Source organism: Pyxicephalus adspersus, chromosome 7, assembly GCF_032062135.1.
Source record: "Pyxicephalus adspersus chromosome 7, UCB_Pads_2.0, whole genome shotgun sequence".
NCBI lineage: Eukaryota > Metazoa > Chordata > Amphibia > Anura > Pyxicephalidae > Pyxicephalus > Pyxicephalus adspersus.
In genome coordinates, this window is record NC_092864.1 from 8,131,079 (window position 1) to 8,153,806 (window position 22,728).

At 34.5% G+C, this 22,728-nt stretch overlaps 1 protein-coding gene across 1 annotated transcript; it reads left to right on the top strand.

Annotated features, from left to right (window-relative positions):
• The first annotated feature begins 174 nt into the window (after positions 1-174).
• On the top strand, positions 175-22,728 carry LOC140334637 (olfactory receptor 1G1-like). Its single transcript, XM_072416876.1, has 3 exons — positions 175-328; positions 5,099-5,391; positions 21,862-22,728. The coding sequence occupies exons 1-3, from the start codon at positions 175-177 to the stop codon at positions 22,726-22,728; spliced, it is 1,314 nt and encodes a 437-aa protein (XP_072272977.1).

Below are 22,728 nucleotides of genomic sequence, written 5' to 3' on the forward strand. Positions count from 1 at the left end.
GGCTGACACCCTCCAGGCTCACATCAGGCAACATAGTGTCTTACAACAGGACCATCCTTGTGGCTGCGCTGTGCATAGGCTGCATAACACATGTACCCTGCTTTGTGCACTTACCGAACCTGGTGGTGCAGAAGTTCCACCGCACATACCCAGGACTGCAGGACTTACTGAGACATGCTCGCTCCATCTACAGCCATGTACGCTGATCCCCCTCCTGCCACCACAGCCCTTAGCAAGATCCAGTGCCAACAGAAGCTTCCACTGCATATACTGATTTGTGAAACTGTGACTGGATGGAACTCCACCCTGCACATGCTCCAGTGTCTGTGTGAGTAAAAGCTAGCTATCCGCCATTACTTGGTAAGCGTGGTGCATGGAGGCAGCGGGGCCCTTGGTACAGCCACACAACTAAGCTATTTTACCAGTGACCAGTGGCTACAGATGGAGACGCTGTGCAAGGTACTGGACCCCTTTGAGCAGGCCACAAATGTTGTCTGGAGCGGTCAGGCTGGAACGATGTCATACCCAAAATTTTGCTGCTTGATAATACCCCGTGTGGCCTGATGGAAAGTGGCGATGGGTGAGGAGGGGAAGAAATGAGGGAGGAGGATGAGGGTGACATTACACGCCATAGCGCACAGCCAGCATCAGGAGGAGCAAGAAGGGACACTGGCCAGCATTAGGAGGTGGAGGAAGATTATTATGATGATGATGATTATGGGGGAGACCATGTTGGGGCTACTGAACAGGACCCGTCCAACTTGCATTTGTGCTGTCATGCCCCAGGTATTGTGCAGGTGATGGAACAACAGAAACTGCTGCAGCTTGAAAAGGAGGAGGTGGGTGATGAGGAGGAAGATGTCTTGGCACCTACTGAGGGACAGGGGGAGGATGAGCCCAGTGAACCCCTCTTTCATATGTGTGTCCACGTTTTGCGATGCCTACAGGGGGACCTCCACATTTGCAGCTTCAAAAACCGTGATTATTACTGGCTGGCCACCCTTCTGGATCACCGCTACAAAGACAGAATTTCACAGTTTATACCCAGCCTGGCACAAGAGAAAAAAAGGTGTTCTGCCTGACCACATTCCCCACAAGGAGCTTAGACAGACCGCCTCCACCGTATCAGCAGCGGTAGCATCAGCAGTAGTGGCAGCAGCCCACACACATCCAAAAGTGTAGGCCAATGCAGGGGGAACTTTCTGGATGCCTGGAGAAACCTGATGCAGCCACCTCAAACAAGTGAAGTGCAAAGGCATAATCATCAAGAACGGATGAAGTGCGTGGTGCACGATTATGTTGGCTCTTTTCTGGCTGTTGGAGGTGGTGTTGTCGACAGCAGTTATGAGGAGGATGCCTGTCCTGACAGTAGACACGCCATTAATTTTTGGGTCAAAAGGCTTGAAATCTGCCAGCAGTTGGCACAGTATGCCATGAATTTTCTTTGATCACGGTCAATTGTCTCACTTTTTGGAAAGTTAACGAAAGGTGGGCTACAACGAACATCATATCCCCACTGCAGATGTCACTGATTGACTGACACAAGGACCCACTAGGCCAACCAAGATGCCTCTGTAAACCCACCCTACTCTTGTGCTGAGTCTGTGGCTGGTTATCACCAACCAGCTGAGCCTGCCTCAGTTGAATCTTTCCACTAGTTATCACAACATCCTGGGGTGGCTTTCTTTGCCAGTGTCATGCCTGCCATTGTGCCAGCAAGCAACATATCTGCTGCTTCTGGGAGGTTAACAAATTACAGATGACAACCCCCAGTACTGCCACACTGGTAGGTACACGTACTATTGCCTTTGCCTAATTTTTCAGCTAAGTATTGTAAGATTGAGGGTTGGCATTCATGTCATCCACTTCATGATAAAAACTAGCAATATCATTCACCTTCCTAAGGCTTCTGGCTCCACGGACCACAGCAACAGTGCTGGTGCACAAAACATCTAGGTCTGGCCCGTCTACGTTTAGTCACAAATTTCCAATATTTGCATTACACACCTTGGGTTGTCATTGTTGATGCACTACACCCAACTCCAGATGCCAGTTACCAATGCAGCCCACCCTCTGTCTCAGGGTCCACGGCCTCCTCTTCTGCTGTTGCTGCTGCTGCCTGCCCAGTACTCCGGTCACAAAAATTGTATTACACACTTCTGGGTGTTGATGATGCACTACACCCAGGTCCAGATGTCAGTTACTAATGCACTCCATGCTCCGTCCCAGGGCCCACCGCCTCCTCCTGATGCCCTTGCTGCTGCCGCCTGTCAGTACCCTATTCACTATAGTTGTATTACACACTTCTGGATGTCATTGAGGATTCACTACACCCAGCTATAGATGCCAGTTACAAATGCGGTGCACACTCTGTCTCAGTACCCACCGCCTCCTCTTGCAGTACCCACTCTCCTCCAGTTGCTGCCGCCTGCCAGTACTCTATTCACTAAAATACTACTTTTCTGGGTGGTATTGAGGATGCACTGCACCCAACTCCAGATGTCAGTTACCAATGCAGTCCACGCCCACTGTCTCTTCCTCCTCCTGCTGTTGCTGCGGCCTCCTGTCAGTACTCAATTCACAAAAATTGTATTACACACTTCTGGGTGGCATTGACCATGCACTACACCCAGCTTAAGATGCAAGTTACCAATGCGGTCCACAATCCATCATAGGGCCCTCCGCCTCCTCCTGCTGCTGTTGCTGCTGTTGCCTGTCAGTATTCCATTCGCTAAAATTGTACACTTCTGGGTGGCAATGACAATCTCCCTGGTGATAGCTGACCAGAGACCACACACTGCTACTGCTCTTGCTGACCCACGCTCCGTCTCTGGTCCTCCGTCCTTTTGCCTAATGTCACCGCACTACTTCTCCACAACTTTATGTGTGGCATTCCTAACACATGTCATCCAGATCATGATGCTAGCTAGCAATTATTATTAATAAAAAACAGGATTGATATAGCGTAAACAAATTATGCAGCAATGTAAATTTAATAGGGGTGTGTACATTATATAGCAACACATTTTCCTGCGGCAGAGACTGTTGCTAGTGGGTTGAGTTCTCAATGTCCTAATGTTTATGCTGCCTTCTGGACGCTGTTCACCACAAAAAAAATCCCATTTGCCTGCTGTCACTTTGCATTTTCTGGAAAACCAAAAGGTCTTTTTTTAACTTTTGTAATTTTTCCTTGTTGCTACTGTTCTCTTACACTTATCTAGCAAATTTGGTGGTTCTAACATGTATAGGGGCTTTGATATTCATGTTTAAAGTCGGCCTATTGACTTTAATGTAATTCACAAAATCGATTCACCGAAATTCACAAACCCACCGGAAGTTCGAGGAAATTTTCGCAAGACTGTCAGAGGCCTTCTTGCTCATCCATAATTCAGAGCAGAAGAGTCCTTCATCTAACATTATGCACAATCCAATATCAAAACTTAAAAGATAATACGTTGAGGTTTGTCAAGTTTTAGTTTGTTATGCAAAATTAAACAAACTTTAGTATAAGAAGCATTATCCCCTGATAGGATTGAATAATTGTTTCCCTGAACATTTCTTGTTAATTTACAATAGCAAAATTGAAGTTCATCAGGGTAATAAATAGATCTTGTATTCATGACTGGCTTCTAAGACTTCTTACAGGATGCACTGCTCTACAGGCCAGTGTAATGGTATAGAAAGGCTGCTTAATTTGAGGACCAACATAACAGCCCTTGAGTTTATTTCACCAAGGACTAAAAAAAAATGATATTCTATCAAAATTCTGCTGGTGGGAGTGTTGGTGATAGGACAAGGGGGGGCAATAACTGCTGGTTTTTATCGTCATTGCTAACTGAGTTCCATTATCACTTGGACTTATTGTACTAGATAAATGTTTCTCAACTGGATTTCTGTGGAACCCCAGGTTGCTGGGGGTTCATTGAGCAATGAGCAATTTGTGATTCTCAGGTCAGTTTAGTTGACACCAAGGGTCTCTTTGGCTATGTGTAAGGGTGACATTCTTCCCACTAGCCAGGAATTTAAGAGACATTTTCCCAGTGACCACCATACCAATATACTGTGAGTCGTGGATATAGTAATTATTGTAGGGGTTTCCTGAAAGCTATTTCAAGGGGTTCCTCCATGTTGAAAAAGGGGCCATAAGCACTGTACTAGATTTTATGTTACATTAAGAATTGAAAAGCACTATCTCACCTTGCTTGGATATTATCTAGAGTGATAGTTTTAGATTCTGTTTATTTTGAGCAATTGCATTTGCTATGAAGTAATAATACTTATAATAAATAAAATATTAATTTTAATAGTAATTAAAAAATAAAATATATCCAAATTTCATAACATTAGCTAGGAAAGACATACGGATGATAATTAATGGTATAAATTATTGTGTGTACGCATACATGTTAGCCCATATTACTCTTATTTTATTCTTCAGTATTGTTAACAATATTAATTTAGGAATTGTGACAACAGCCAATGGAAAACACTACAACCAATTTGGAGTTCTATATTTTGCCATACTTTATGAAGACTGAAAATAACTTGTTGATGTTTAGCATTGTCTTCTTTTTCTTCATCTATTTCATTGGAATCCTTGCGAACATCATTATCATTACAGCTATATGTTTGGACCTCCATTTGCACACCCCGATGTATCTATTTCTCTGCAACTTATCTGTAGTCGATATGTGTTATACAACTGTTACTGTTCCTAAACTCCTCTACATCTTACTTTCTGATGATAAAAAAATATCCTTCACTCACTGCCTTATCCAGATTTATTTTTTCTTTATAGCAGCCAGTGCTGAAATTATAGTTATATTTGTAATGGCCTATGACCGATATGTTGCAATTTGTCACCCATTAAACTACCACAGTATACTTAATAGAGATGCCTGCATATTTTTTGTCATGGTCATCTGGATTTGTGCATGTGTAAATTCATCTTTACTAGCAAAGTCCATTTTAAAAATGATGTTCTGCACCTCTGTCACCATTCACCAGTTCTTCTGTGATGCCAAAGCTCTTCTTAACATTTCCTGTGGTGGAACAAATATGTTTTATATTCTTGTGTATGCAAACTGTTTTCTATTAGGGTTTTGTCTAGTGCTGTGCAACTTGGTGTCATACATAAAGATTATCAATGTCATACTAACCATTAAATCTAAGGATGGAAGATCTAAAGCCTTCTCCACCTGCTCATCCCACCTCATTGTCATGGCCACCTATTATGCATCTGCTATTTCTGTGTATATGATACCACCATCAGAACGCTACAGTGTACTGGAACAGACTTTGACCATGTTTTACACTACAGTGTTACCCATGTTGAACCCTCTCATATACAGTTTACGGAACAAAGACATGCAGCATTCTTTGAGAAAATTGGTGAGTTAGTTGTTGAAAGTCTACAGGTGTCACAGGTTCTTCTTTTCATGCCAGTCTATAATAAGAGAGCTATGCCCAGCATTTAATTTGTTGTTTGGAATCGGGACAGAAAAGGTTACTTGTTTTCCTGACTGTTGTAAACCTGTTGTCAAGGTAAATCCTGGGGAACATTCCCATTGTCCGGGACCATCAGGGGTTAGGGCCACCTCTGGAAATAACCAACCAATAAGAACAAGCAAGTGGGAAGATAAGGTTCAGTTTGGATTGGGATATTCAAGATCTCAAAATTTGCAACGGCCCACAGACCTTGAATCAACCTATAACAAGTTCTAGCAACAATACTTAGATTTAATTAAAGTCAACCACTAGTTATTTATTTATTTTTTTAGAATGGGGAATGATTAAAGTTCTGTCAGATTTATACCTGTTTGTGTTCTAGTTTAAGATGTTTATCCCTACTTCCTGTCCTGATAACAGGGTATCACAAAGACAGGAAGTGGTGGACTATCCTTCTACTGGCAACACAACAGACAAAAGCAGAACTTTTTTTATTGTTGTCTGTATCTTCCTACCTTGCAGGCATTAACACCATCTGATTTTTGTTTTTCCTAGTGTACCCAGAGCAGAAAATGAAGAGAATTCTACCTAAAAGGGTCATGATTCTTTTTACCCTTGTTATCTAAAAAAAAACCCCAAAAGCTCTGTAACAATATTTTACCTTTGCTTTTTGCTCGCAAACTATATGTGGTTTTTCATTTCATCATGAGTCATTTGCCCTGATTTATTATAGCTCCCCAAGACTGGAGGAGATAGACTATCATGGGAGAACCTGAGTGAACGAACAAACATGGAATGGATCTGGTCAGGACTGAAAACATTTACCGAACTAAAAGCAAATAATTTTTTTTTCGAAATTGATTTTTTTTTTTAAAGAAAAAAAATGGTCCCCATATAGAGTATAACACAATTATAAATATATATATATATATATATATATATATGTACTGGGGTTTAAAGTTTAACATATAAAATATGTTTAAAAATATAAAAACATTCCCAAAACATGTTTTATTTTACATGTAAATTACAAAACGAAAACATACTGTAGAAATGATTGCTCTTGCAGAGGGTTGATTTGCTAAAAGAGTTTAGTAAAATTTTCTACAAGTTAACTTGACTTAAGCTGTGAAGTGAAGAATCCCTTGTAGAATGAAGCCCTTTACTGTGTGAATAGCCTAATTGTCTTCGGTGAATCAACCCCTAATGCTTTTTATTATCATACACAATTCACCTTGATGGTCTATATTCGTTAGTCTTGGAGAGCTTTAATAAGTCAGGCCCAATGTGTTACTCAAATTCCTTAGTGATCCCATAGTAGACTGATAGAGGATATCATAAAGGTAATTTTATCTTCTCCTTTGAATCATGATTAGCTACCTTTCTTTATTTTGTCTCTGTGAAGTTCCAATTCTGGGATATTCCTTCTTACTGCAGATAGGCCGACAACAAATCATAACAAGAGATGTGAATATCTGATAAATAAAAGACATACTAATGGTGGGTAGCTAATCATGCTTCAGAGATGAACCTACAGATAGATTACATTTAAAAAGACTTGCAGAAACCAGACTTTTGTGCACCAGTTTGAATGCAATACATCTATTTTTATCAGGGAATGGACGAAAAAATGATTTCACAAAGTCATGTCCCCAATTGTGCCATGGAGGACCTCACAATGTATTGCCACATAAGTTTAATAACACAGTCTACGGTTAGGTTTGAAGAAGCTAGCAAACCTATCTATATATTTATACAATATACAATATAATATATTATAATATAATATACAATTACAGGCAGAACAAACACGCAGAAAGAGTCCTGGCCCAGATTCACACCTTGGACCCTTAAATGATATTGCCATGAAGAATAGCATGTTACCTCCTAAGCCACCATGTCGCCCCTATGACAACATATTAATTGAAAAATGCTGATTCTTAAGAGAAATTTGATACACATCTATTCTTGTCTCTTCTGTTTTTGGCTCTCTGTTTTCTTATATTCTTTTCTATTCTATTCTATTCTATTCTATTTCATTATACTGTATTTTATTTTATTCTTTTTCATTCTATTATTTTCTAATAAATTATGTTCCATTGTATTTTATTTTATTTTATTCAAATAATTGTACTATTCTACCATTATGTTCATCATCTATCAATGCCTCTATAACTTTGAAATCCTTCTTGTAAGAAGCATCAAACACACCAGCTGACAATAAATACATTTGGTAAATATAAGTATATTGAATTAGTAACCTATCACACAATCAAAGGAAAAAAAATATATTTAAAACTTTGTAACAACTTAAAGCCCATCCTCATTGTCTTCATTCTATATTTTAGTTTTGTGTTGAATCACCTAACTCCCTATCTTTCTTTGAGGCCTCAGTGGTAACATTTCCCAGCAGTAGTTTGTTACTCCCAAACAGCAAAAATAGGACTTAATTCTCATGCAGATGAACTCCCTAATTACTTCATTATTCTAGATTTTGATTAAACCAACATGAAAATTCTAATGTTAATAGATCACTAGAGAGATTTATAAAAAGCAGCTTTTTATCTCACTAACAAACAAGAAACTAAAAATTATTTCATCCTAGGGTAAAGATCTTTAAAACTTTTAGCCATTGTAGCCTTTAACAAACAAGTATGAGTTAGACTATACCTAAACTATATTAACTTCCACCAATAAAAGGGCCATTTCTCATTAACAGACTCCAGTAATGCAATAATTTATTACTAAATATTAAAGCTGAATCATAAATATGGCAGCTATGAACCATGCAAATTTTATAAAAGTTGTCCAACTTTCTTTCCTAAGAGAGAGGTTCCCTTTTATAGGATTCTATAGGGATTTGATGTACTTTTTATTAATTTATTTAATTTATTTATTTAATAATTAAAATAGTACTAGGAAAATAAAAGTATATGTGCTGTTTAAAAGCTAAATATAGGGGCAATTAAGTGGGGTATAGATTAAACCCATAATAAAAGTTTTTTATTACTTTGGAACACATTTTTTAAAGTACCTAATGCATTTCGAGCGGTGTGGAAAGGGATAATGGGAAAAAATGTTGTACAGCGATTACAGAATTTGTATTTTTTTTTTTTTGAGTTCACAAAACTGTTAAATAAAAGCTCTTATAGTCCAACAATAAATTTAGGGCCTGAAAAAAAAGCTCTCCAAGACTAGAGATGGATCGCCCAGGTTCTCCCATGATAGTCTATCTTCTCCAGTCTTGAAAAGCTTTAATAGATCAGACTCATAATATAACAACAACAATACAATAGCATAAATAACAATTAATAAACAATTTGTACTGATTGTACTATTTGGATCATTTTTAGTGATTATTTTACATGAAAGAGTCAGTATGTACACATTAGATACATATACAAATTTAACATCACAAAAATAAAAAAATAGTGAATCTAGTACATTTTTTAAAGGCTTGACAAGATTAGTGTAATGATCGATTCATGTTCATTTAGAATAGTAGTATTAATTCAGGTTAACAATTTTTTTAAATTATTCATTCTTGGTAATAGTAAATGACTTTATAGATTAGGAAAGCAACATTTAACAATGGGAGCCAAAATGGTAATGTAGGGACAACTAGGACAACTAGCTAAGGAAAATTATTTTTTTGAGTCTGATCAATTCTAATACAGAATACATTCTGTACATTAGTATATGCTAATAAAACCTATTTAGGTATTACCCTGCATCTTAAAAAACATTGCCATGACCATGAGGTTAGCATTCAGAATAGGTTCTATATAGTAAGTGGTAAAGTATATTTCATTTTCTTAGTTTTGGCTAAAGTTCTGAAAGAGTAGGATCAATGTCAAGTTTTTACTACTATAGGGAGATTTTTCCTGACTTTCCCTGCTCCTAACAATGTTTTGGATTCTCTGAATTCAATGATCTCTCTGATGTTTTGTGGTTTCAATGTTGGCCATGTCAAATCAACATCCTTCCAGATATTTATAATTATTTCTTGTTTTGTTATTATTTCTTTTTTTATATATCACCCTCATTCTATAGCCCTGTTTCTGAAAAGTTTTACCAGGAAAAAAGTGAGGTGTACTCTACAAAAGTAAAATAAGCAACCTTGCTTTACTTTCACAGTGTAAGCGAATACTAGAGCTGTTTTCAGATTTGTCCTTCTTTCAAAAATCTAGCAAAAAAATGAAAATAGATGGAAGTAACAAAGCTTTGTTTATAATTTTTCTCTTTAGAGATGTGAATGATTTAGTTAGAATGATGGGTGATGTCTTTTTAGGATACCTTGCAATATACCACCCAAAAAAATGAAGCAGTGGATATATTGCGCCTGATTTGTTAACAATCTCTAAAACTAGGGAAGATAGACTATCTTGGGAGAGCCTGGGTCATCCAGCCAAACTGGGATGGATTTAATAAAAATTATTTGTTGGTGGTTGGCAAATGTTTCCATTCTAGACCAGATCCATTCCAGATGTGATGTCCCCCTGGGGATCTCCCATGGTATTCTATCTTCTTCAGTCCTAGAGAGCTTTAATAAACCAGGCCCATGCTTTAGGAATGAATACATCAGTCAGTGGAGACTTTGGAGTATTGGTATGCCAAAGAAGTTTGTTGCCAGCAAGATTTGGGTTCAGCATGGTAATCAGGGTTGTTTGTGGTAATGGCTGCAAGGAGTCCCTTGTCATTGGTAGGTGACATAAAAAGGTAATATTCTTCCTCACAGTCCTCTACGTCCTAAACCATTACATAGTCCACCTTTTGATTTCCAGATTTTGAGAATGCTTCCTGAAAATACATATATAGTGCTTGCTTTAATAAAGTTCTCAAAGACTGGAGAGGATAGACTTTCATGAGAAAACATTAGGGATGAGCGAGCGAATTTATTAAATTCAGTCTCGCAGCAAATTGGGCTGTTCTTGCTTACCAAACATATATGCAAGATAAGCCTTTGTAAATTCAGCTGGTGAGACCTAATTTTTGGGACCTCTTTTTGGCAGCTCTTTACTAGTTGTTTGTGTTCTTGGATAGAGTTTTTCTACTAGTTGTACTGCTAGTACAGGGTAGAAACAGCAATTAGGGGAGTGGAACTGTTAGCTCCGCTCCCCTGATTGCTGTTGCAGCCCCGTAGTATGTGTTCTTGGAGTTTCTCTATCCAGGGACACAGTGTGAGTCTCCCTGGCTGCTCATGAACAAATTCATCAGAGGATTTTTCCCACAGCCATGTTTATTCTCAAACACAAGCTGCATGACTCACTCTAAAGAAGGAGTACTGTGGCTGCATTTACGAATTTATGAGGCTTGTCCTCACTCTGGCCTGTAGTGCCCAGGGATTGCTCACTGACAGGAGGATTCCCACCGCCCCATTCATGAATGCAGCCGCGGTAATCCTCCTATATATATTTTGTGGATTTCCAATGGTTTTGCAAAATTTTGCGGACCCATCGGAAATTTGAGGACATTTTCAGGAAAATGCCAGAGACATTTTCACTCATCCTTAGAAAACATGGGAATGGGATATAAAGCAAAGCAGATTCTGCATTACTCAGATTCTTCTATGTCAATCTATCTAAATTACCAATGAAATACTGGAATTATCTGAGAAATGGGGCCTCATAAAGACAAGGTTAAGGTATGTAGGTAAACATGCAAGGAAAAGATACACATACTTTTTTTTTTTTAATTAAATAAATCAGATACATTTCCATACACTTTTATACACCTTTATAACTGCAACAAATCTTCAGTTATTATTCTACCATATATGTTACGGATAATAAGGGAAAAGGCTAAATGAAAAATTTCATAGTCGTGTCATCAACAGTCCCTCTGCGTTGCTCACTATGCAATGTCCCACATTATCATTCACACAGTCTGGGGTTCATTTGGGGGAAGAAATTAAATGTATCTTTATGTCTTTATGATGTAGCAGGACACCAACATGACCAAACAAGGAAGGGAGAACAAACATGCAGAGCCCCGGCCAAGATTCACACCTTGGACACTTGGATGCTTTTTCCATGAAGGCAAGCATGCTATCCCCTAAGCCACCATGTCACCCTTACAATCTTATATCTCTCTAGTTCATAAATGTTAAAAATATGTGTAATTGAAGGAAGAGTTCTAATTCCAAAATGCTGATTCTTCCATTTTTGTTTTCTGCTTTATTCTTTTCTATTCTTTTCTAATAAAATGTATTATTTAACTATTTTGTTTATCATCTATCAATGCCTCTATACCTTTTTTGAAAACCTTCTCTTTAAGAAGCATCAAACACACCAGCTGACAACAAATACATTTGGTAATTATTTAAATATATTAAATTTGTAACTAATCACACCATCAAAAGATCAAAAAAGGTTCTTTGTTACTGACATTTTTAAAACTTTGTATCAACTTTAAGACCATTCTCTTTGACTTCATGTTATATTTAAGTTTTGTATTGATTCACCCAACTTCTTTCTTTTCTGGAGGCCTCAGTGGTAACATTTCCCAGCAGTAGTTTGTGACTTTCAAACGGCCAAAATAGGACTTAATTCTTCTGCAGGTGAACTCCCAAATAACTTAATTATTCTACATTTTGATTAAGCCAACTGGTGACAATGACATTATCTCTGGTGCCCTCGTTTCCAGAATGAAATTAAAATTCTAATGTTAATAGATTACTAGAGATATTTATAAAAAGCAGCTTGCTATCTCACAAAGAAACAAGAAACTAAAAAAATGTCAAGGTTGGGCAAATATTTTTGAAATCTTTAGCCATAATAACCTTTAATAAATAAATATGAGTTAGACTATAATTGGACAATAATACCTGCCTGCAATAAAGGGAACATTTCACATTAACAGACCTCAGTAATACAATATTTTATTACTAAGTAGAACAGCTGAATCCTGCAAGTTTTAAAAGTTGTTCAACTTTCTTTAATAAGAGAAAAGGTCCCTTTTATGAGATATTATAATGAATAGATTTACATTTTATTATTTATTACTTATATTAGTACTAGAAAAGTAAACGCATATATGCTCTCTATAGGCTATAAGGGCAGTTATGAGAAAACAGAGAACAGCTTAAATCCATTAAAAAACACAGATTTAGGTTTGAGACTAACTTTTTTAAGTAATTAATGCAATTTGAGAAGGGAAAGACGGGAGGATAGGTAAACATGCTATGAGGTAAATTAAGAATTTGTAATTTCAAGGGGGTTCACAAAGCTCTAAAAATGTTATCATAGTTCAACAATAAATTTAGAGCCTGAATTATTAATGTTCTCCCAGACTGAAGGATCACCCAGGTTCTCCCATAATAGTCTATCTTATCTAGTCTAGGAAAGCTTTAATAAATCAGACTCATAACATAACAACAGCAATGTTTTGGCATGAATGACAGTTAATAAACATTTTTTACTGATTGTACTGTTTGAAATATTCTTTTTGTTTAGATTATAATGAATGACAATAAGGATTAGGCAGTTTTTAGAAACTTAGTAGGTTAGAAACTTAGTTCTTAGAATTATTGGCTTGACAATTGGGGAGGACCCAAAAGAATTTGAAATTGCTCAAGTATAGGAATATGAGGTGTTATACTTCCATAACATATATCAAGGGATAAAAAAGATTAAACATGTAATTATCTAAGAACAGGTTTGGCCAATGTAATGCTGAGCCTGTGCCTTGGAATATACTAGTAAAAACCCTTTGGTTAGCAAAGTATCTTTCACGGCTCCATAGTTCAAGCTTTGCCGTGTCATAATAAACATGGCTAGGCTATCATCATGTAGTGATCATTCATGTTAGGTCAAGTAAGCAGTAAAATGTTTTTCAAGCCAAAATAGTTTATGCTCAATTTTGAATAAAGTGCTGAAAAGTTAGCTCTAATGCAAGTTTTTTTGGTATAAGGAGATCTACCAGATTTTCCTACACTTGTTTAGGATTCCTTTCCATTGATGCCTTCTGTGAAGTTTTGTGGTCTCTGTATCTGCCATGTCAAATAAATATCCTACCTCATATTTAAAGTTATTTTTTGTATAATTATATCTAAATAATGCACTGGAAGTTAAATTATGGTTTCATTAAGAAATAACTCAAATACTGCTCTTTGTGATCTACAAGGAGTTAATTTGTGTGGAATTGTATTGTTCGTCTATGAAGACTCTTATAACCTTGTATTATTGTTATTATTTGAATATGGTCATGATGATTTTATCAATACTTCTTACTAATAAACATTAAGGTTTATTTGTCTTTTTGTTTTTTTTTCTATTCTATTCTAATAATGCACTATTCTACCATTTATTTATTTATGGATCAATGCCTCTATAACTTTTTGAAAACCTTCTCTAAAGAAGCATCAAACACGCCAGCTGACAACAAATACATTTGGTACATACAGGTATGTTAAATTTGTAACTAATCACACAATCAAAAGATCCAAATAAACTTTGTTACTGACATTTTAATAACTTTGTATCACTTTAATGCCAATTCTAATTGACTTCATGTAATATTTTAGTTTTGTATTAAATCACCTAACTTCCTATCCTTCATGGAGGTGGTAACTTTTCCAGCAGTAGTTTGTAAGACTTAATTCCCATGCAGATGGACTCCCAAATTACTTCATTATTCTACATTTTGAGTAAACCAACTGGTGACGCTGACATAACCTCTGGTGCCATCATTAGAGGAAATACATGAAAATTCTAATGGTAATAGATCACTAGAGAGATTTATAAAAAGCAGCTTGTTATCTTACTTACTAACAAACAAGAATCTAAAAAAATAGATTTGAGCAAAGATCTTTAAAACTTTTAAACCATAGCAACCCTTATTAACAATTATGAGTTAGACTATAACTGGACTATATTAATTTTCACCAATAAAAGAGAACATTTCTCATTAACAGACCTAGGAAATGCAATGCAGCTGAATCATAAATATAATCGCCTCGAACCATGCAAGTTTTAAAAAGTTGTCCAACTTTCTAGAATAGGAGAAAGGTTCCCTTTTATAAGATACTATAATGACTTGACATACATTTTATATTTTGATTACTTATATTAGTGCTAGTGAATTAAAGCATATATGGTATCTATAGGCTATATTTAAGGGCAGGGAATAGAATAAATCCATTAAAAAATACTTAATTAGGTTTTTGACTAACTTTTTCAAGTAATTAATGCAATTTGAGCATGGAAAGATAGAAGGAATGGTAAAATGCTAAAGAGTGATTCAAGAATTTGTATTTTAAAAAAGTTATCATAGTCCAACAATACATTGAGGACCTGAATTATTAAAGCTCTCCAAAGCTGGAGGATCACTCAGGTTCTCTTATAATAGTCTATCTTCTCCAGTCTTGGAAAGCCTTAATAGGTCAGGCCAATAATATAATAAATAACAATCCCATGACATGGATAAAGGCTAAAAAAAAAAAGTACTGTTTGAATTAATCGTTTTGAAAATTTTACATGAAAATGAGAAGTTTATGAACAATGACAATTAGTCAGGTGGACTCCCAAAATATTTCATTATTCTACATTTTGATTAATCCAGCTGGTGAAAGTGACATCATCTCTGATGCCCTCATTTTAGGAAATACATGAAAATTTTAATGGTAATAGATCAGTGGAGAGATTTATAATAAACAGCTTGTTTTCTCACTAACAAACAAGAAATTCAAATATATTTCACCAGGACCTTTAAAACTTTTAATAAACAAGTATGAGTTAGACAATAACTGGACTATAATTTCTGCCACCATTAAAGGGAACAATTCTCATTAACAGATCTCAGTAATTCAATATTTTTTTACTAAGACTTATAGCTGAATCATAAATATAGCTGCCTTGAAACATGTAAGTTTTAAAAAAAGTTGTCCAACTTTCTTCAAAAGAGAAAGGTTACCTTTTATGAGATATTATAATTATTTGATTTACATTTTAGTATTTATTACTATAATTAGTGCTAGTAAAGTAAAATCATATATGCTATCTATACGCAATATATAAGGGCAGCTATGAGAAAACAGAGAACAGTTTAAATACAAAATTACTAAATTTGGTATGTGACTAACTTTTTCAAGTATTTAATGCAATTTGAGCATGGAAAGATGGGAGGATTAGTAAACATGCTATAGGGTCATAAATTACTAAATTAGGTATGTGACTAACTTTTAGTTATTAAATCAGTTTGAGCATAGATAGATGGGAGGAATGGTAAACATGCTATAGAATCTAGAATTTGTATTTTTAAGGGAGTTTATAAAGCTTTAAAAAATAAAAAAAAATATTTTATTATTATAGTCCAACAATGCATTCAGGGCCTGAATTATTAAAGCTCTTGGATAGCTTTAATATATATATATATATATATATATATATATATAACAATAACAATACCAGTTATTAAACAATTTTTACTGATTGTACTGTATTTAATTCTTTTTGATAATTTTACTTGAAAATGTGAGGTCTATAATGAATGACAATCAGGGTTAAGCAGTTTTTAACAGAAATGAGGATTTCCATATTCAATATATGTTTGGCAAACAATGTGTGAGGTGTTATATACCCATAAAATATGTCCAGGGAAAATCTGTTTGCTAGATCTTAAATTTATGTTATGTACTGTTGGCCTATTGATTTATTGATCCAAAACTTAATTATTGGCTGATGTCAATACTGAGCTTGTGCCTTAGAATATACTAGTAAAAGCCCTTTGCGGCTTACACTGGTTCATAGTTCAAGCGTTGCCGTTTCATAATAAACATGGGTAGGCCATCATCATGTAATGATCATTCATATTAGGTCTTATACAGTAAGCAGTAAAGAGTATGTTCAGCCATGCTTATTTATGCTTATTTATTATAGCTTATGCTTAGTTTTAGATAAAGTGCTGAAAAGTTTTTTCTGGTATTGGGAGTTTTACTCTGATTTTCCTACTCTGGATAAGATTTAGGATTCCTTTCCCTTGACACTTCCAGTGAAGTTTTGTGGTTTCTGTGTCCTCCACATCAAATAAACATTCTACCAGATTTTAAAAGTTGTTTTTTGTGTATTTATCCCTTGATAAAATACTGACATGTAAATAATATTGCAAAACACTTTGGGCCCTTTGTAAAAACAAAAATCACTTTTGATTTTTGACAGATGGTTTTATTAGGAAATACCTCAAATGCTCCTTTTTTGTTATGTACAGAAAGTTTATTTGTCTGGAATTGTATTGTTCTTTTCTTTTTTTTTCTGTTTCTTTTTTTATCCTCTGGAGCAATTTAAAGTCCTTCTACCAAGGGGTTTTATTACAATTTTTTTACCATTAATATTAGTTCATATTTCATAATTTATATATTACCTTCATTCTTTAGCTCTCTTTTTAAAACATTTACCAAAGAAGTGAGGTGCACTCCCGAAAAATAAAAAAGCAACCATTCTTTACTTTCAGGGTTTAGGAAAAGGCTTGAACTTTCTTCAGATTTTTGATTCTTTTAAAGATCCAGGAAAAAATCTTGAAAAGGCTGGAAATAACAAAGATTTGTTTCTAACTTTTCTTTTTAAAGTGATAATTGTGAACGATTTTGTTAGAATAATGAGTAGTGTCATTTTGATATGCCTTGCTTATCTAGCGTCCAAAAAATCAAGCAGTGGATTCACTGGGCCAGATTTCTTAATGATCTCTAATACATCACTCATAGTTATGTATTTATTCTATTTAAAATCCAATTTCATGAGAGTAATGAAACCTTGCCTGAATGTGCTTCTAAGATATTGATAATGCTTCTTCAAAACACACACATACCTAGGTTCAATTTATTAAAGCGCTCCAAGATTGGAGAACATAGACTTTCATTATAATAGAACCTGTGATATCCCGATGCATCATCCTGGTTTTTCAATGTCAATCTATCTTCTTTAGTCTTGGAGAACTTTAACCTCCTGGGCTGGTAATTTCTGTCTGGATTTATATTTCTAAAATTGGTACATTGTCTTTCAATAAATTTATTTTACATTGTAGGCCTGTAATTCTTAGGCATAACTCCAAAATATTTGTAATATGTAATACATGTAATACATTTAATAATAAACTTTAAATAAAAAACACAAAATCTGTTAAAACAAGGATGCATAAATAAATTCATATATATTTGTTCCCATATAATATATATATATATATATATATATATATATATATATATATATTATAATGATTATATGGGAACGAATGGGCAGGACACTGGAGGACGCCGGTAGGTGACCAAGTATTTATTTTTAATTTTCTTAGCTACCTCGAGTGTGGCTTAGGGTTACCACTATCAGCTTTTTTTTTTTCTTTTACCGCGAGCCACACTTGGGCTTAACGCTCAGAGGGTTAATAAACTAGGCCCAAAGGGTAATGGAAACATATGTCTTCTTCTTCTTCAATCACTATTAGCTACATACTTGTACCCTATCTTTGTGAACTTCCATTCTTGAGATATTCCCTATCCTGCCAATAGACCTGGCAGAAAATCACTAAAGAAAAAGTGGAATCATCTGAGGAATGAGAGATCTAAAGACAAAGTCAAGGTAGGTAGCTAATCATGCAAGAAGAAGATAAACACACTTTCATTTTAGAAAGGTTTCCAGAAATCAGATACACTATTACTGTATACACTTTTATAATTGCAACAAATCTTAATTGATGATGATATGAAGGAAAACACTAAATTCCATAGTTATGTCATCAACAGCCCTTCTGAGTTGCTCACAATGCAATGTCCCCATCACATTAACACGGTCTGGGGTAAATTTTGGGGAAGAAATTGAATGTGTATCTCTTTGGGATGTAGCAGGACACCAAAATGCCCAAACAAAGATGGGGAGAACAAACATGTAGAGAGAGTCCTGGCAAAGATTCACACCTTGGACACTTTAATGCTATTTCCATGAAGGCAAGCATGTTATCTCCTAAGCTACCATGTCACCCTTACAGAAACCTATCAATTAAAATAATTTAATTGTGAAAATTTAAGGAGTAAATTGGAACACACCTATTCTTGTATCTTCTGTTTTTTTTTGTCTTTCTGTTTTATTCAATTATATTCTATTTAAATAAATGTACTAGCTTACCATTTTGTGTATCAATGCCTCTATACCTTTTTTGAAAACCTTCTCTGTAAGAAGCATTAAACAACCCAGCTGACAATGATTACATTTGGTAATTATATAAATATAATAAATTTGTAACTAATCACACAATCAAAAGATCAAAAAGGGTTCTTTGTTACATTTTTAAAATTTTGTATCAACTTAAGGCCAATTCTCATTGACTTCATGTTATAGTTTTGTGTTGAATCACCTAACTTCCTATCTTTTCGAAGGCCTCAGTGGTAACATTTCCCAGCAGTAGTGACATTTCCCAGTAGTTTGTGACTCCCAAAATAAGATTTAATTTTTTTGCAGAAGGACTCCCAAATTATTTAATTATTCTACAGTTTGATTAATCTAACCGGTGACAATGACATCATCTCTGGTGCCCTCATTTCTAGAAAGAAATGAAAATTCTAATAGTAATATATCACTAGAGAGATTTATAAAAAGCAGCTTGTTATCTTACTAACAAGAAACTAAAAAACATTTCAGCTTTTGGCAAATATCTTTAAAACTTTTAAACCATAGTAACCTTTATTTAACAAATTTGAGTTGGACTATAACTTTACTATATTGACTTTTACTAATAAAGGGAACATTTCTCATTAACAGACCTCTGTAATGCAATGTTTTATCACTAAGTAGTACAGCTGAATCATAACAATGGCAACTCTATTTTTTCTGCAAAAATTTGATTTCCTTATGATTAAGAAATGTTATTAGTTCCGGGAAAATTAAAGAATGTTTGCTTTCTAAAGCTTATATAAGGACAATTTTTAAAAACAGGGATAGATTAAAGCCTTGAATAAGGTTTGAAAACGTTTTTTACAGTAACGTGAGCTGTGTAGTTGAAAATTATGGGAAAGATGGGATTCCAGAATTTGTATTTACATGAGTTTACAAAGCTGTAAATAAAAGTTCATATAGTCCAAAAATAAATTTAGAGCTCTCCAATACTGGAGAAGGATCACCCAGGTTCTCCCATAATGGTCTATCTTCCCCAGTCTTGGGGAGCTTTAATAAATCAGGCCCATAATATAACAACAACAATGCAAAGGCATAAGTAACAGGTAATAAACATTTTAACTGATTTTTCTGTTTGGATCAGTCTTATTGATAATATTACAAGAAAAAGTCAGAATGTACACAAGAAAAAAGTTAGACAGCTTCACAAAAACTAGAAAAAATATGAATGTAGTATAATAATTCAAGACTTGACAAGATTGGTGAAATTGCAAGTTTAGGGATGCATTATAGTAGTATACATATATAGTAGTATTACAAAAGAAAATACAATATAGTAGTATTACAAATAGCTACTTTTCATGATATAAAGGGTTTAATCCCCAAAACATTTCAATTTTCTTTAAATCAAAATTAGTAGCGTCAACGGCACTGATTTATTAAAGCTCTCCAAGGCCACATTCATCAGTGCAGCTGGGTGACCCAGGAAACGTGTAATGGATCTGGTCCAGGTTTCAAAACATTTGCTAGTAAATTACTTTGAAGAAATCAAAGGTTCACTGATGAAAATGTATTCACTCTAGCCTTGGTGAGCTTTAATTATTCAGGCCCATAGTATTCACGAGGCATCTTAAAGCAACTTTGAAGTTAAGTGGAAAAACCTCTGAACGTAGGAAGGACTTAGGGAAACATGTTTAAAGATTTAGAGAAAAAATAACATTTCTGTAATTGGAAATTAAAGTATAATCAGGAAAACATATTTTTTAAAACCATCCACTAACTAATAATATAAGAGTATTTTAAATATTATCCTTATCAAACCTCAATGGGCTTTAGATGTAGCTTTTTTAACAAATTAAAAATTATTTCAATAAAGTTATAATTTATTAAAATGCCTAAAAGATAGAAAAATACTTTATATGTATATAGACAATGTGTATCCAGTGTCAGTTTCAATGAGTTTTGCAGAATCTGATTTCTCAGGAGTTACCAGACTGGATTCAAGGTTGAAGTAATAGATCCCATCCAATAAAAGCTATAGAAGCATTTACTGCTACATATTCTGATAATATTGGGACACGTATTGTAAAAGTAATGTAATAGTTAAAAAATAGTCTTGAAAACAGATTTTGTAATATTTTGTATGCTCCCATAGGCCTTTGGTTTGCTATAGGTTTAAAAAGTTTAAATGAGATTTACCCCAATCACACTTTCCTGACCGTATTGTAACTTTAATTTATAGAAAAATAAATGTTTTGCAATTATCTTGTAATGTCATAGAAACTAATACAGAAAAAGAGTTGGTTCAAAACTTAAATACTTTGCAAAAGCTTGCTGTTAATGCAGCTATCATACAAGCCAAAGCTCCAAAAAAATGAAGCAAAAAAAATATATCAGTTTAAGTGGGATGACAATTTCCCCATTCATAGTTACAAAGTTAGGCTGAGAAAAAAAAAACATGTTCAGCCACTAGGTTAATAAACATTCCAGATAAATACACATATCCCAGGGGAAAAAAATATTTCCCAATCCCTTAATCAAAAGACTGGATCAACAGTCTCTGTTGTCTTTACTTTAAAACTTTAATCTATAACACATGAAAGCTTTAAAAAAGTTAAAGAAATGTTTTTAATAAAGTTTAAGTTAAGTATTTAACAGGAGATTTGAAGTTAGGTCAAAAGTTCAAACTTTTAATAACTTGTTCCTTGGAGGCTTCATGCTATTAGCACTGGGCATAGATCCACACATTATAAAACATAGCCTTATCTTAGTGTCTGACTGTAAGATCATCTATAGCAGATCATATTGCTGAAAAGGTAAGATATGTCTTATTTCTATTGTAGTTATATAAACTTATTGCAAAAAAAAAAAATAATAATAATTTTTACTTTTTCCAAACTGTGGCTGTTAAATTGTGATGATCGGGGATTGTATTATTGTTCCTGTGTACATGCGTTTTGATTATATATATATATATATATATATATATATATATATATATATATATAACATAATAATATACATACATATTATAATATATATTATATTATATTCATTATATATATTGTGTATTAAATGTAACACCTTGTTTTGCAGAAATGTCTGGATAATGCATGCTGTATTATAAGCTTAAATATTAGACGTCAATATGTAAGTCTTCTTGTAGTATTTTACTTATATATGACATGTATGTGATTCACACACACAGGTATTAAAATTTGTATATAAAAAAATACTCTGTATAAAACTGTGACTGTATAATATGGAAAACCTTACATTTACCCTCAACGTGTACATTTTGCCATTTTTTTTGAAGAATGATAGTAAATTATTATTCATTAGCACTGTCTACTTTTTCCTAATCTATTTTTTTGGAATGTTGATGAACATACTTATCATTACAGTGATATGTTTGAACCTTCACTTGCACTCCCCCATGTACTTATTTCTCTTGAACCTGTCTGTTGTGGATATATGTTATACAACAGCTACTATTCCCAAACTTTTACACATCTTACTCTCTGGTGATAATACAATACCATTTGTACAATGCTTAATTCAGATGTACTTTTTTTTTATAGCAGACAGTGCTGAGGTCACCGTTCTTTTTATAATGGCATATGACCGATATGTTGCAATTTGTCACCCTTTAGATTATCACCGTATACTCAACACAAAAATTTGCATTATAATATTAATGGTGATCTGGATAGGTGGCTGTGTAAATTCAGCTTTACTTACAAGTTCTATGTTAAAACTCTTCTTCTGTTCTTCTGTTACCATTCACCAGTTTTTCTGTGATGCTAAAGCTCTGATCAACATTTCCTGCGGTGGCACCGAAATGTTTTACAACATTGTATATGTAGACTGTTTAGTATTTGGGATCTCACCGGTTATGTGCAATCTAATGTCCTATGTAAAAATTATCTTGGTCATACAACACATTAAATCCAAGGAGGGCAGAAGTAAAGCCTTCTCCACCTGCTTGTCCCACCTCACAGTTATGAGCATCTTTTATGGATCTGCCGTATCTGTATACATGATACCACCATCAGATCGCTATGACATACTGGAACAGGTTTTGACAGTGTTCTACAACACAATGGTTCCCATGTTGAACCCTCTCATATACAGTCTACGAAACAAAGAAGTAAAGAGATCTATTCAGAAAATGTTGTCATAG